General features: G+C 37.1%; 2 protein-coding genes across 2 annotated transcripts; both read right to left on the bottom strand.

Annotated features, from left to right (window-relative positions):
- Window positions 1-1,931: 1,931 nt before the first annotated feature.
- On the bottom strand, window positions 1,932-2,513 carry LOC111899455 (uncharacterized). The gene has a single exon (XM_023895309.1). The coding sequence runs from the start codon at window positions 2,511-2,513 to the stop codon at window positions 1,932-1,934; it is 582 nt and encodes a 193-aa protein (XP_023751077.1).
- A 1,650-nt stretch (window positions 2,514-4,163) lies between these two features.
- On the bottom strand, window positions 4,164-9,087 carry LOC111899420 (TOM1-like protein 5). Its single transcript, XM_023895273.3, has 10 exons — window positions 8,808-9,087; window positions 8,128-8,240; window positions 7,745-7,823; window positions 7,542-7,640; window positions 7,339-7,458; window positions 7,087-7,247; window positions 6,498-6,573; window positions 6,330-6,415; window positions 6,073-6,231; window positions 4,164-4,840 (listed from the first exon to the last, which is right to left on the bottom strand). The coding sequence occupies exons 2-10, from the start codon at window positions 8,226-8,228 to the stop codon at window positions 4,501-4,503; spliced, it is 1,221 nt and encodes a 406-aa protein (XP_023751041.1). The 5' UTR covers window positions 8,229-8,240; window positions 8,808-9,087; the 3' UTR covers window positions 4,164-4,500.
- Window positions 9,088-15,530: the final 6,443 nt, after the last annotated feature.

The following is a 15,530-nucleotide window of genomic DNA, read 5'->3' as shown; positions in this document are numbered from 1 at the left end:
AGATAGACTTGGTTGTGGTGAAAACACAGGGGTAGAATGGTCATTGTGAAGTTGAAAAGGGAAAATATCTTCATGAAATACTACATCCCTGGAAATAACAATCTTCTTGGTTTCCAAATCATACAATTTGTAAGCTTTCTTTCCATATGGATAACCAATAAAAATACAAGGTATTGATCTTGGTTGTAGTTTATCCCTGTTATGTTGTAAAGTACTAGCATAACATAAACATCCAAATGTTCTCAAATGGTCATAAGAAGGTTGAGTACCATAGAGAAGTGAGAATGGAGATTTACCATGAAGGATTTTCGAAGGGAATCTATTTATAAGAAAAGTAGCAGTTAAAACGCAATCTCCCCAAAATCTAAGGGGTAATTTGGACTGAAAAAGAAGAGCTCTGGAAGTTTCTAACAAGTGTTTGTGTTTTCTTTCAACAACTCCATTCTGTTGAGGGGTATATCTACAACTTGTTTGATGAATGATACCTTTTTGTTGTAGAAAAGAAATCCCTTCATTACTTGACCCCAATTCAAAAGCATTGTCGGTTCTTAAGACCTTTAATTTTCTCCCAAATTGGGTCTCAATCATTTCAATAAATCCTTTGATTTCCCCAAATGCATTGCTCTTTGTACTAAGTAAATGAGTCCATGTAGCTCCTGAGTAATCATCCACAATGGTCAAAAAGTATGAATGATTATCATAAGTTTTAGTGTGATAGGTTCCCCATGTATCAACATGAATCATTTCAAAAATTGTTAAGTATGAATAGAACTAATGGAAAATGGGAGTTTGTGTTGTCTAGCTTTAGAACAAACTTCACAAGAATCACAAGAAGTATCAATGAAATGTGATTTATTAAGCAAATCAAGAGTTTTTAACTTGTACATAGGAAGATGGCCAAGTCTTTTATGCCAGACAGATACAGAAATTGTTTTAGAAACAACATTACAAGATGGAAACAAAACGGATGAATGAAATTTTGGTGTTGAAGTAACAGAAAGTACTACTCCTTCATTGCTATTAGAAGTTGATTGAAGAAAATAGAGCCCAGCACGATGTCTACCAAGAACCAGAGGCCTCTTCTGAGAAGGGCCCTGCAACAAGAAACAAGAATGTTCTGAAAAAACAACTAAAGATCTTAATTGTCTGCACAATTTGGCTATGGAAAGAAGATTGAATTTGAATAAAGGGACATAAAGAACATGATGAAGTATAACAGATTCGGCTAAGACAACACTCCCAAACTCATGAGCATTAGTTTGTTGACCATTTGGTAAAGTGATACGATAAGGATTTTTGAGCTTTTGAATATTAATAAGAGCAGATTTATTGAAACACATATGATCACTGGCCCCTGAATCTATTATCCAAGTCATTGTATTAGTTTCAAGACAATGACATTTAATTGGATAATCGGAAATATCTTGGGAGAATAAAGCATTACCAGCCAAATTTGCAAAGACTTGTGGAGATTCTTGTCCAACATTGTTGCCATTAAGCTTGCTCAATAGAGAACACAATTGGTGATACTGATCATTGGAGAGTTCTTGCATGGAATGAGTCGAAGTTGAAGACTCTTTAGGACCATCTTGTGATGTAAATTGACCAGAAACATTAGCAGCAACCTTGTTCTTGTTGAACTTAAAATCCATTGGGAATCCAATCAGTCTATAACATTTATTGGCTGTATGACCACTTTTCTTACAGAAAGAACATGATAGACTCTTCTTGTTCTCATTTGTGGATTTGAAATTGTTTGTTGTAACATTGGATCTTGTATTCATTGAAGCAGATTCAGGAAAAAAATGTGATGGAGATTGTACCTCACGTTGCTTCTCATCTTGAATGAGAAGAGAATAGGCCTTGGTAATTGTGGGAAGAGGATTCATCGTCAGAATACTTCCTCTAATAGCACTGTAATCTCCATTTAGTCACATTAGAAACTTGATAAGCTTTTGATTTTGTTGAAGTTCTTGCATCTCATGAGTTGCAGAGCAAGTACAGTTGGGAATGATCGAAAGAGCACTTAATTCATCCCAATATTTCTTCAATTTTGTGAAATAACTAGCCAAATCGCTAGTTCCTTGAGTGAGATCTGAAATTTCCTTTTGAAGTTGATACAGTTTTGCACCATTCGATTGACTAAAACGATCATTAAGATCTTTCCAAACTTCTTCAGCAGTGGATGAATAGAGAACAGATTCAGCAATGTCACTAGAGAGGACATTCAGAATCCATGGCATCACCATGTCATTGCATCGTTGCCAGAGATCAAAATTGATGTGATTAGTGGAAGGTTTAGTTACTTTACCATTGACAAATCCCAATTTGTTCTTTGCTGATAGTGCAATTGTAATCGCCTTCTTCCACGATCCAAAATTGGATCCATCAAATTGTGTGGTACCTAATTGCATACCCGGATGATCTGAGGGATGAAGATAGAGTGGATCTAAAGAAGTAATTTGAGTTCTAGCGGAATTAGAACTTTCAGGTACTGTTCCAGTCGGCGCCATTGAAGCAACAGATGAAGAAGACGAATTAAACAGATCTTAATGAAAAAGCTGAATCAAACTTTGAGCATGAATTAGATTCAGCTCTGATACCATGTTGATTTTGGTATGAACATGAACATGAAATGTAGAGAGAGAAAGAAGAAGAAGAGAGATGGAATCTGTTTTCTTATTATTTCTCTGTTAACTAACTGATTGCATCTTACAAGTAAAGCAGAACATTAATACAAGTTAATCACTAACAAACTTGATATAGAAGCTTAACCAACTATCAATCACGTGATAAACACGTGAAGTTATTAACAAATAGTTGTTAAGACTAACTGATATACCAACAAGTTAATAGACGAAATCTTGAATGACAACTTAATAAAAACAACATCATGAGTTTCATGGAACATGTACATATACTTTATTCTCAATCTATCTTCCATGAATTTGTACTGATTTAAAGGTTTTGTGTAGTCACACGCAGACACGCTTGATGAAATCTCAAAACCTACATGGGAGAGCATGGTTGAGTCTCCAACATTTGATTATATTTTTGCGACTATACCATCGTCCAAGTACAAGATAAAAGTGAAATATGGGGTATCTTTCGGTTATCAAAGAAGACATGCAAAAAAATTTATTGCTTTGGCTCTCAAAAAAAATCTACATAGAAACATGGTCATACAATTTTCGGACGACTAAATGAAGAAGTCATAAAGCGTTATTCATGAAAGAGCAAGCCATATTTTTTTAATTTGCTATATTGACAAGTATGCACATCCCAATCATTTATCGAGCTTGATTCCACTGAGAAATTCATGGCTATGCTCACTATGTATGAAAACAAGAAATAATTAACTATTTATGTGACAACAAAGAATAACATCTGGTCAAATAACCTCGGCTTCACTAGTGAATGTGAACCCATTAACACATGCACTTTTGAGTGATCGTTTTTTTGTGAAAATATGTTTTTTTTTTTTGCAACTATTATATTGATTACAGACAAGAATCTTATGTAAAGAAGCCGTAGCAACATGAAAATGGTAACATGGATTGTAAGCTCACTATGTATGAGAACTTCATTAAAAACAAACAGGGAGTACAAATGCCCCAGCGATCCTTGATGTTGAGATGTTTTAAGAACTATATCACACCCAAATTCTGATGGAAAAAAGATCACACATCAGAAATGTAGAAGACAAAACCTTGAATCAAAGTCTCTCCTCTTGATTTCTTAATTTGCAAATGTGGAAATTAAATTCTTCCTCTTCGAAATTGAAATTGAACATGCAATTATAATTAAACAAGTGTGGGTTAGGAAAATGGTGGAATGAGCCTTGTTCGTGAGTGAAAGTGCGACATTAAATGCTTCATTGTTTGATCGAAAGTGAACGACAGTGAGCTATATGCTTTTTGCAAACATCAATGGAGGTTTAGGAACATGTATATATGCTCACGTGATGGGATTCAAGGGTTACTGACAATTTGGTCAATCCTTTTCTTTAATATATTTAATAGTGGTAGTTTGGTCAAAGAACTTTTTCTTCTTAAGTTACAATGTTTTTAAGATAGGTAATTTGATTATAAATGGTTAAAAAATGATTTCTAGGTTATAACTTATAACAAATACACTCCCCATCCCAATCACCCAACACCATCTTTTCAAGATATAAATAAAAATTAATAAAACAACACCTCCTGTTTTACACAAAAACAAAAAACACACAAAATAAAATAATCCAACATTTTAACAAATCCCATATTAAACAAACAAGAACTAACCACTTCTAACATCTCCTATTCGACTTATAAAACACGTCCTATCCCCTCCCCTCCCCTCTCCTCTTTCCTTCACCACCATCTCCTATCTTTCACATATCACCATTTTGTATAATAATAATAAAATAAAAAAAAAATAAAAAAAAAAAAACAAAACAAATCCAAATTCAACATAATATATACTCCCACCATAATATAAAAAAACCATCGCTTTCCATCAATCACTCAAGTCAAAACTATCACTGCGAGAGCTACTAGCATTTCGGCTGTGTAAAGAGAGGCCCCTCATGTGTCCACCAAGGGCAGAACCGTCATTTTTGTTTTCTTGAAAGAATTTCTCCCTTTCAACATGTTTTGCAGGCGGCGGTGGGATTGTCACGGCGGCAGACGGGCGGGTTGTGGCGGCGGTAGTGGTGGTGGTGGTTGGTTCTTGTTTTGGCTCCAAAGTGAGTGGTCTGTTAAGCCTATCTGGTGGAAAAGACGTTAATACCCCTAATGGGCGATCTGTTTGGTGGTTTTCAGCTTCGGGTCTTACGCGCGCTTTTCCTTTCCTCATCCTGTTAAGTTTGCAATTTCTTAGTTTTTATAAAACTTTGGGTTAATATCATAAAAGACCTATATATTGTTTTTTTTTCCGAATTAATCCCAACTTTACCTTTTTCCTAAAAAAGACCTTGAATTTTTCTATTTTTACCGATTTGGCCCTTTTAGTAGGTTTACCCATAATCTTCCAGTTTTAAACAGTTTTTCCAAGAGAAAAAAAAAAAAAAAAAAAAAAACCTCAATTTTTTATTTTTTTCCAAAAATTCCTTTGCATTTGACAATTTTTTTCGAAAAAAAAAAGTTGAGGGTTTTTTCGGGAAAAAAAATCTAAAACCATAAGATTACTGGCAAACTTGCTAAAATGGACAAATAAAATGAAGGGTTAATTTCATAAAAGACCTTATATTTTGTGGCTTTTCCAAATTAAACCTCAAAAAAAAATTTGCCTGAAAAACACCTTGTATTTTTCATTTTTTCCAAAAAGCCCTCAACTTTGTATTTTTTTCCAAAAAAAACCCTCAAAATTCTATAACTGCTTCCAAATAAGCCCTCACCTTTTTTAGTTTTTCTCGAAAAAACCTTCACATTTTACAAATTTTTTTTGGAAAAAAATAACTAAAAGGGCCAGATCGGAAAAAGTGAAAAAAAAAAAAAAAAAAAAAACAAGGTTTTTTTCAGGCTAAAAATTAATTTGAGGTTTAATTAGGAAAAAACACAAAATATAACATCTTTTATGAGATTAACCCCTTTTTTTCCAAAAAAAAACCCTCAATTTTTTATTTTTTCAGAAAAAACCCTCAATTTTTTCATAAAAAAACAAAAGTCAAGTGTTTTCCAAAAGAAAAAAAGAGTATAAAATTGGAAGATTACTCATAAGCCTTCTAAAAGTGCCAAACCATAAAAAATGAAAAAATGCAAGGACATTTTCAGGAAAAAAAATAAAGTTAAGGTTTAATCCGTGAAAAAACCTAATGTATAGGGTCTTTTATGATAAAAACCCTAAACTTTTTTAAAAAGTATAAATTAAATAAGTTGGAAATATAAATATGAGTAAATTACTGAAATGGTCCCTATGGTTTGGTCAAAATTACACATTTGGTCCCTAACTTTTTTTTTGCACTTGGATCGTCCCTGTGGTTTGATTTTGTTGCCTTTTTCGTCCCTTACATACATAAAGTTAGGGACCACACGTGCAATTTTGACCAAACCATAGGGACGATTTTAGTAATTTACTCTACAAATATACCTTCTGAAGAGTTGTTCAGGGTCTTCTTCTTCTGGATCTTCATGGTCAATTTGGTTGACTGCAGGTGTTGGTGTATCTGAAATAAGATTATCGTGTCTTGAAAGTGCCTTTTGAAGTTGATCATTTAATTCAATTGCTTGAGATATTGTCTTTTCATCCCTAAAAAAGAAAAATAAAATATAAATTAGCATCTTCATAATCATATTTTATTTCTTTTACATATATTATATAAATATTTATTGAAACATAAATCTTACCTAGAAGTAACTGCAAGATGCATAACTCGTTGTTTATGAAACGAACATTGTTCCACAAGATCCAGAGTGAACTCATCCTTAGCTTGCTAAAAAAATAAATTTAAAGTAACAATTAAATATTAAAATATTCAAATATTAAATAATAATTCAAGTATTGAACTTAAATACCTCTGGATGTCTAGTATCAATGGCATCAAGAACATCTCTCAACACTTCTAGTGCAGATCCAGCTTTTTGAATAATACTATTTCAAGAAGAAGAAAAAAAAATGGTAATAAAGATTCTCCATACATAGAAAATTACTATTTTACCCCTACACATACCTAGAATCAGGAACAGCTTTTTGAATAATACTATTTCAAGAAAAAAAACGGTAGTAACGATAACAAAAACAAACCTTTAAAACCAATTACAATCTACAAAATTCTCCATACATAGAAAATTACCATTTTACCCCTACACATACCCAGAATCAGGAACAGCTTTTTGAATAATACTATTTCAAGAAAAAAAAAAATGGTAGTAACGATAACAAAAATAAACCTTTAAAACCAATTACAATCTACAAAATTCTCCAGACATTGAAAATTACTATTTTACCCCTACACATACCTAGAAGCAGGAACAGCTTTTTGAATAATACTATTTCAAGAAAAAAAAATTGGTAGTAACGATAACAAAAATAAACCTTTAAAACCAATTACAATCTACAAAATTCTCCAGACATAGAAAATTACTATTTTACCCCTACACATACCTAGAATCAGGAACAACTTGTGGGACAGTTGGTGGAGCACTCCTATCATGTCCATTGATCACAACTTCACCATTACTTGAATTACTTTTACTGCTGTCTGAAGCTGTTGAATTGTTTTTAGGAAGAACTTCAGGTGTTTGAGAGAATTGTACTCCAGCACTCTGACAAATTCAAAAAGTCAAAAGTCAAAAGTCAAAAGTCAAAAGTCAAAAGTCAAGACAAAAGTCAACATAGTCTTATATATATACTTACCACTAAATCATAGTATGCAGAGTAATACTGAGGGAACCTTCCGGAAGCTCCACCAAGAGATGTTTGTGTTGCATCTAGAAGAAGAAATATCTTCTCTCGTACAGGTAGATTGGAGTTTGACTGAAAAAAGAGAAAAAAAAATTATTAAAATATGAAAAATGAAAAATGTTACATAACTTATAATTTATAAAGACTTGATATACCTTTTTCTTGACTATTTTAACAAGTACAGGTAGCAAGCCAGTGTCAATCACTTGTGTATGAATTGGTTCTCCAATATTATTCATCAACACCTCCAGCAACTGGGAATAAAATATTATAAAGATATAAAAAAATTGCTCTAAAGAAGTGAAAATGTTGATTATATTGTGTAAAAGGTAAAAACATGTGTTAAAGTTAAACTTACCATAACAGTAAATAGTTGAGTATCTTTGCTTTTGCTTCCCAAACGTTTTTTGATGGCTTTAATGACATCTTTAGCTTGCCTGTAAATTACAACAAATGAAAATGAAAAGTATATAAAACCTAAATTCATTAATAGTAGTAAAAATAAGGTGGAAAGTTGTAAATGGTGTATTGATAAATGTTCTTTCTTTGGTTTTTATATATAGTTTCCCTAAGTAAAAGAAAGCACACATTTATGACCATTCTTTTCTTCAATTATTATGGATACAAACATGGAAAGATTATTGGGGGAATATTAAAGAGGAAAGTTTCAATGCTATTTTACATAGTAAGAAACAAGGTAAATTTATATGCACAAAAAGAAAGATAAGATTGGGTTTTTACCTATGATCATTTGCAACTAATTCACAAATTTCAATGCTTTTGGTCCAATCCATTTCTGATAGTTTCTCACTTGTTGCTGCATTAACAAGTTCAGCTGCCATTTCTAATAGTATCTGAGGTAAACAAGAAGCAAGAAAGAAAGTTCATCACTTGCAATTTTTAATATATCAGAAGAAAAAATTGTATCCGAGTAATTTGCCAGATAAAATTTGACCACACACATGATCAGATAATCTATAGAGAAAAGCCGATGAATATATGTTCACCACAACCATTGATTTAGGATAAAGCTATGAGAACGTTTTGATAAAGTATGATTACTGTTTTGACATCGATAAGTTCATCATCACTTCATAGCTAAATAACATAATCTTTACTCCATATCTCTTCTCGTTTGCTTCCTCCGTTTCAGAAATTTAAAATTACTGATCAGTTTAACAGCGATGATGATGAAGATTTAACAAAATGCTTACCACATCAATTACTAAACCTAAAAAGCAGGTTTTTTTCAAGACCCATGCTAAATTAGCATAAATCAAACGAATTCATCGTTATCACCGAAAATCAAGCCAATAAAGTGCAGAAAGAATCGAAATCAGAGCAGATAGCTTTGCAATCAAGCAATAGAACAGTTCAAATCATTAAAAAAGATAAATCAGAACATCAATCTAAGTGGTTACCTTCAAAATCAGCAAAGAAGAGCAGTATACAGCTTGAAAGATGCTAAAACCCTAAGATCGCTTCAACATTCGATAATCAATTCATCAAAATCTCAAAGAGGAAACGGAAAAGCGTCTAGAGAAAGATGAAATACAAGATGAATGTAGGTTAGAGAGAGAGAGAATACAGACAGATGGATATACAGATGTGTATGTGAAAAAGATTAAAAAAAATGTGAAGGGGTTTTGTGGGTGTGAAAATGGAGAGGGGTAAGGTAGGAAAAGGCACGAGGGTATGTCTTCTGAATTACATACACACTGACACACTGGATACAGCACAAGTAAAGCACTGATGCTGCTGTCTGATAGCGTCACCTGCGGGTTATTTTAATTGACACGCGTCCTTTTCATCGTCCTTTCCTTTTTCTTTTTCTTTTTCTTTTTCTATTTTTTTTACTTTTCTTGTTAGGCTGTATACTTACCCACGCGCCTCTACCGATTTCCGCATCGCTTTTTTCGCATACATAATATGGAGTAAATTACAGTTTTGGCCCCTACCTTGGGCACTTGTTTGCTGCATAGTTCAACGAAAATAGAAAGTCTCAGTTCAATGGGAGAGGCTAACAACCATCTATCTCTTCTAACCTCATTTACATAGTATAAAAGTATTCTTGTTGGTAGGTTTTTTTTGGAATATATATCAGTAATCATAAATATGATGGATGTTATATATTTATATTGTTGTCGCCTCATCACAAATACAATTATATTAGGTTGAGGGGTATCCTTATCAACGATTTGTGAGTGAAGATAAGGTCACATCATTATTTAACTATTCTACAACTAATCCATTAGGTTGTGGAAATGATATTAACTAGTGGAGAGGTAGTAAAAAAGCAAAAAGAGAGAAAATGTGGGTCAAAGAAGAAAGAACCAATCAAATTGGTCCTCTTCCTTTGTCTCTCGTACCACGTCACAACCAATTGGTTGGCTAGCCACGTAGGACGTCACATGTCCTTTAGTCCACCATACTGGACAGGCTTAGGTTGTTATATTCAACACTCCATGTCATTATGATTCTTCAAATAAAAAAATATATTTTCTAATTATTTAAAATGTAAAGAGGTAGTGAGAGTTAAAGAGATATAGAGATAGAAACTAATTGGTCGTTATGATTTGTCTTCCCCACCCCAAAACACTACGACCACTAACCAACGGGGTGGCGTTCACAGATAGTAGTTGTTGTCAAGTGGACCACGAAGGTGTCCGTGATATGTATTCTAGTTAGCCTTGGTTCAACATACGGCTTTTTATGGTTTCAAAATTAATTATTGTTCTTTTTTTTATGTTTTGTCTATATCATTGGAATTATCTGTTAAGCCTAATATAAAAAGATTTTTTTTCCTTTTTTGAAAAAATAATTAAAATTATAAACTTTACGGAAAAAACTATATACAAATTTACAAATATTCATTGTTTTATTCTAGTCGGAGTGTGCTAGTATTCCTTGTTTTATATGTTAATGATGTATTCCTCATACATTCTAGGCTTCAAAAATTATAAAGGTATATCTAGATGCCTTACTGGGTTAAGCCAAACTACCTACATATATAATATCTTGAAAAAATTCAAGATGTGTGACTCTAAGAAGGGGTTTATATCTATGTGGCATGTGGTTTAGCATTGAGCGGAGTTCAATGTCATTGTTTGACTGCACTTTAGCACCGTATTTCACCCGCAGACGGATGGTCAGAGCGAGCGGACCATCCGGACTTTGGAAGATAAGTTGCGGGCGTGTGTGCTAAATTTTGGTGGTAGCTGGGATACTTACCTCCCATTGGTTGAATTCTCCTACAACAACATCTACCACGCGAGTATCGATCGTCCTCCCTTTGAGATGTTATACGGGACGAAGTGCAGGACCCTGATATGTTGGGGTGAGGTTGGCCAGAGGGTCATGGGGAGCACCGAAGTGGTGCTCAAGACGACATAAAGAATTCAGTAGGTCAAGAGCAGGCTTCGGACTGCACAGAGTCGACAAAAAAAAAAAAGCTACGCCGACAAGCGTCGTTCCGAACTGGAGTTTTAGGTCGGGGATATGGTTCTCCTGAAGGTGTCGCCTTGGAAAGGCGTCATCTGATTCTGGAAGTGAGGCAAGCTAGGCCCCAGGTATATCGGGCCTTTCAACAATGGAGACCGAGTATATTACTGCTAACAAAGCCACAAAGGATGGTTGTTGATGAAGAAGTTCATTGGAGATCTTGGTGTGGTTCCAAGCATTAAAGATCCCATAGAGATCTACTATGATAACGAGGGTGTAGTCATTTTAGATAAAGAACCCATGTCATATAAATGCACATGACATATACTCAGGAAATATCATTACTGTAGCACCCGGTTCCTTGTATGAATTTCATCCAAGTATTATTCATTTTTTGGCCTAGAACTCGGCAAGTTGATGCCCAACTTGACGAGTAGGAGCGAATTGGACCCGGGAGTTTAATGACCTACTCGACGAGTCGGCAGCCATACTCGACGAGTAGGTCATGACTGGACAAATCCTTAATTTAAGGGATTGCACCCTATTTAAGCATCTCATTCAGCCTCCCTTCATCCCTATTGCTCTTAAGAACTCTCCATATCTGTAACACCCGAGATCAGAAAGGTCAAGAAAGGAAAGGAAAAACCCTAAGTTGAAGAGGGTTGACTCGTCGAGTCCAGGGAGGAACTCGGCGAGTCGGAGCGGGATCCGGGTGTAAAGCAATTGACCGACTCGGCGAGTTGGCAAGTGGACTCGGCGAGTCAGGTCTGGGTTTGGAAACCCTAATTTCGGGACTTGGTACCCTATTTAAGCATCTTATTCTCTTTCCTAGGGCTCAGTTGCGGCCCTATAGTCCAGAACCAGAAACCCTAAGCCTCCATTGTTGCTCATTCAAGCTTTCTTGCCTTCTTGGGTGATTTGAAGGAAGAAGGAAGAAGGCACACATTGGGGATTCAAGAATTGGCAGTAGATCCAGAGTTTGTGAGGTCTTCCAGAGCATTTGAAGGTAATGAGTCGTTACCTTCCCTCTTTTGCATATAGATCAACCTTTATCATGGGATTTGGGGCTTTTAGGACAAGTTCATGAACCATTTCGAGTTAGAAGCCCAGATCTGAAGTTGCTACTTCAGATCTATGTGTATCTTGGCCTAGAGAATCATAAAGCATCAGTCTATGGGTTGATTGTTGAGCCCCTTTGTCTCAAACCCTAGTACACTAAGCTTCGTGCTTACGGTTTTCAGTTTTGGTTTCAGGTACTCGGTTTTCAAAAGAGGGGCTCGGGGAGATTGCAGAGCACACACCATGGTCAATTAGCCTGGGGACGTTTGACTCTGATAATGAGATTATGTTTTGAATCAATACTCAAAAAAATGATGTTATGACTTATGATACAGTTTTGTAAATATGGTTTTTAGTAATGTTTTAAAAGAAATTTTTAGTCGTGATTTTTAGGTCGTTACAAGTTGGTACCAGAGCCTTGGTTTGAGGGATTCGGGCGCACTCCTGAGTGTGTCTGAACTCAAACTAAGGAAGTGGTATAGAGTTTTCAAAAGAAAAATCATAGTTACAAAAGGATTTTGAGAAAAAGAAAACAATTTTAGAAAAGTGTAAGGAAAATAGTTTTAGAAAAAGCAAAAAGAGTTTTGAAAAGAGAAAAGGGTGTGGTGCATGCAATCAGCTGAGCTCAAGTAAGTACTCCCAATTTACCCATACAAGTTATGTTATGATTATCAGTATCAGTTTCAGTTTCAGCTTCAGTAGAACAGCATGCTAGAATAGGACTAAGGATCTAGGATGATGCCTTATGTGCCTGCTTTATGTGTTTCAGCTTGATAAGAATTTCATGCTAGTAATGAGTAGCCAGTAGTAGGATAGCTTGTGTAGGTTATGCTTGATAGTATGACTTAGCATTGTATGCTAGTACAGTTTCTTGTTATGAGAGTAGTTTTGCCTGAGTATGTTTCCTTTATCCGAATGCTGCTTGCTTTGTGCTTTGTGGGACTCTGAGTGATGGGAGTTAGCCATTAGGTGAATACGTCACATCACATGTGATCAGGGTTGAATAATCTCAGAGTGCTGGATTTGGCCCTACTGCGCAGCTCTCGTCTGAGTCTAACCGTTGTAGGGACGAGACTTTTACTCGAAGGATTATCCGAGCCTCAGTGCATGTGATGGTATTCAGGTGGTGGCTAATTGGCATTACGAGGAGGCCTTCAGCAGCTGAGGATTGGTTTGGGTGGAATCAGAGGTTCCCTAGGGCAAGCCTAGGATGAGAGTAGCAGAGATCAGTATTAGTAGAAGTGAGTTGGTGGAGTTGAGGTAACTCTTGAGGAAAGTACGGATAGATGTGGAAGGTAGTAGGGGCCCATACTACTGAAAGCAGAGGATTCGTACTCGATTCAAGAGGGGCCAAGACGAAACCAGAGTTGGTGGAGTGAGAAATCCCTCAACAGTAGTGTGTATATTGATCAGGAATTGTTATATTTTCAGCATGGTGACATTGCGCGAGCTACCAGTTAGCAGTTCAGGCGTCGAGGAGGGATCTGGCTCGGGCTTTAGAGCCGGGCAGCTTGATGATCAGATGAGGGATTTCATTTCCGCAGAGATCACGCGTAACATCATTGATCAGACTCCAGTGATTTTCAGTTCGGTTAGGGAGGCCATTGTGGAGCTCATGGACAGTCATTTTGAGGACTTTAAGGCCGGGATAGTTTCAGGACAGGCTGGGGCTCGTCTAGATCCCGATTCTTATGGAGTTCGGGGATCCATCAGGGAGGGAGACCCCATTTCTAGTTTTTGCCAGCAGGGGACAGGAGTGAGTGGGGCATCCTGTCTCCAAGAGAGACCTTTGGATGATTGGATAGTTGAGGAAGTTTCGCGATCCATTCACGAGGATCTGCCCCGCATGGTCGTGAGGATCACTGATAGATTGATCGAGAGGCTCCAGGATCAGACAGCTGTTGTTCAGTCGGCGGGCAGGGAGTCGGAAAGGAAGAGGAAAGCGGATGAGACTCAGGTAGCCTCAGGTTCAGGTAAGAGGCCCAAGGGTTCGGATTTGAGGACGAGGAACTATCAGAACCGTAGTCGATGCGGGAAGTGCGGAAGGACGCACATGGGTGTGTGCAGGCGTAGAAGTGGTGATGATTTGGGCTGTTTCAGATGCGGTCGAATGGGTCATATCAGCAGGGATTGTACTACTACCATTGCCCAGGGACTTGACCCGATATGTTTCCATTGCGGTCAGAGAGGCCACAAGAAGGCCCACTGTCCGAGTTTGTATACAGCAGGGCAGGTGCTAGCTCCTGCCCTTGGGACTTCGAGAGCCCAACGGACATCAGGGTCGGGCAAGGGCACCTACGGCTCGGAGCCGAGTTTTCCGGTAGATTTCAGCAGGGATTCGAGCAGCACTGAGTGATGGAGGTATGTATCTTTTGCTTTTCTGTCATCTATTATTGTGATATTATTGTTATGTTGCTGCATTGTTATCAGTAAGCTTGAGTGTTGGGGTATTATATTACCTGCTTGTGGTTGAGTTTTATGCCATCTGCATACCTTGGAATTCGAATGGTGAATTGGAGGTCGTTCCCTCTAGATCAGGTTACTTCGGATTCAATATCTGTAGCATGTATGTGTAAGATGCAGTAGTGCTTTACTACTTGCGGAAGGCGTTAGTTGGGTAATGATCAATGATATTCTCAGTAGTGATAGTCCAGAGTTTTAGTGGAGTAGCTAGCGGTCAGTAAGGAAGTGGGTTGGGGATGTGCACCCCAAACGCAGATTCTCGGGATGTAGTCCCTAAATCAATTCAGTTAAGGATCGAAGGGTGCCCAGTCAGATAGCAAGAAGGGTGCGGACCTGGTAAGAGTTAGTTGGAGCGCTAGCAAGGGTAAACGTCGGCGGTCAGCATATCGCCCTTTTAATGGAAGGAAAGTTGGAAATCCTTTCGACCAGTGAGAAGTAAGGATCTAGTCGAATCCAAGTGGGGGAGAACCCTTCCAAGTATACAAGGACAAGAGCCACGTAGACTCAGAATGATTGCGCGGCCTCTGAAAGGATTGTAGCATAGTAATCAATAGATTGAGGAGTTCAGATTTGGGAGTTTGAGGACCTTCCCATCAATTAGTTCATGTAATCGAGATGATTAGAAGTTGGTTGAGAATCCAGGATTGGAGGACCACTTGTAGAGGCTCAAGTGAGTCGGAATGGGGATCCTGATAACGGTTAGCAAGAGATGTCTTCGTATTAGTAGCCAGTGGCAGAGTCAGCATGCAGGATTGCGTGGATTCAGGAGTTAGGAGTTTGGAAACTTCCCAACAATAGCTTCTTGTATCCGAATTAGTAGACGGTTGGTTTGGGAACCAAGCCGAAGAGTTCCTCGACGAAGCGCTAAGTATATCAAGGATATAAGATGTCGAGAATGATGCAGTATTCAAAGACTGAGGGCTGTTTTTGAGAAATCAGGATGAGGAATCGCTAGCGGGACTAGGGATAGTCAGGATGTCCTCGGGATAGTAGTAGTAGTGCTGTAAGACTGCAGGGGTAGCCGTAGCATTCACTAGCAGTCAGATAATAGTAGTAGTGTTGTAAGTCTGCGGGGGTAGTCGTAGCATTCACTAGCAGTCAGATAGTAGTAGTACTGTTGTAAGTCTGCGGGGGTAGCCGTAGCATTCACTAGCAGCCAGATAGTATTAGAGAGTTGTAAG

The sequence above is a fragment of the Lactuca sativa genome, chromosome 1 (genome assembly GCF_002870075.4).
Source record: "Lactuca sativa cultivar Salinas chromosome 1, Lsat_Salinas_v11, whole genome shotgun sequence".
NCBI lineage: Eukaryota > Viridiplantae > Streptophyta > Magnoliopsida > Asterales > Asteraceae > Lactuca > Lactuca sativa.
Note: the sequence above shows the minus strand (reverse complement) of the source record. Positions and strands in the feature narration are given on the sequence as shown.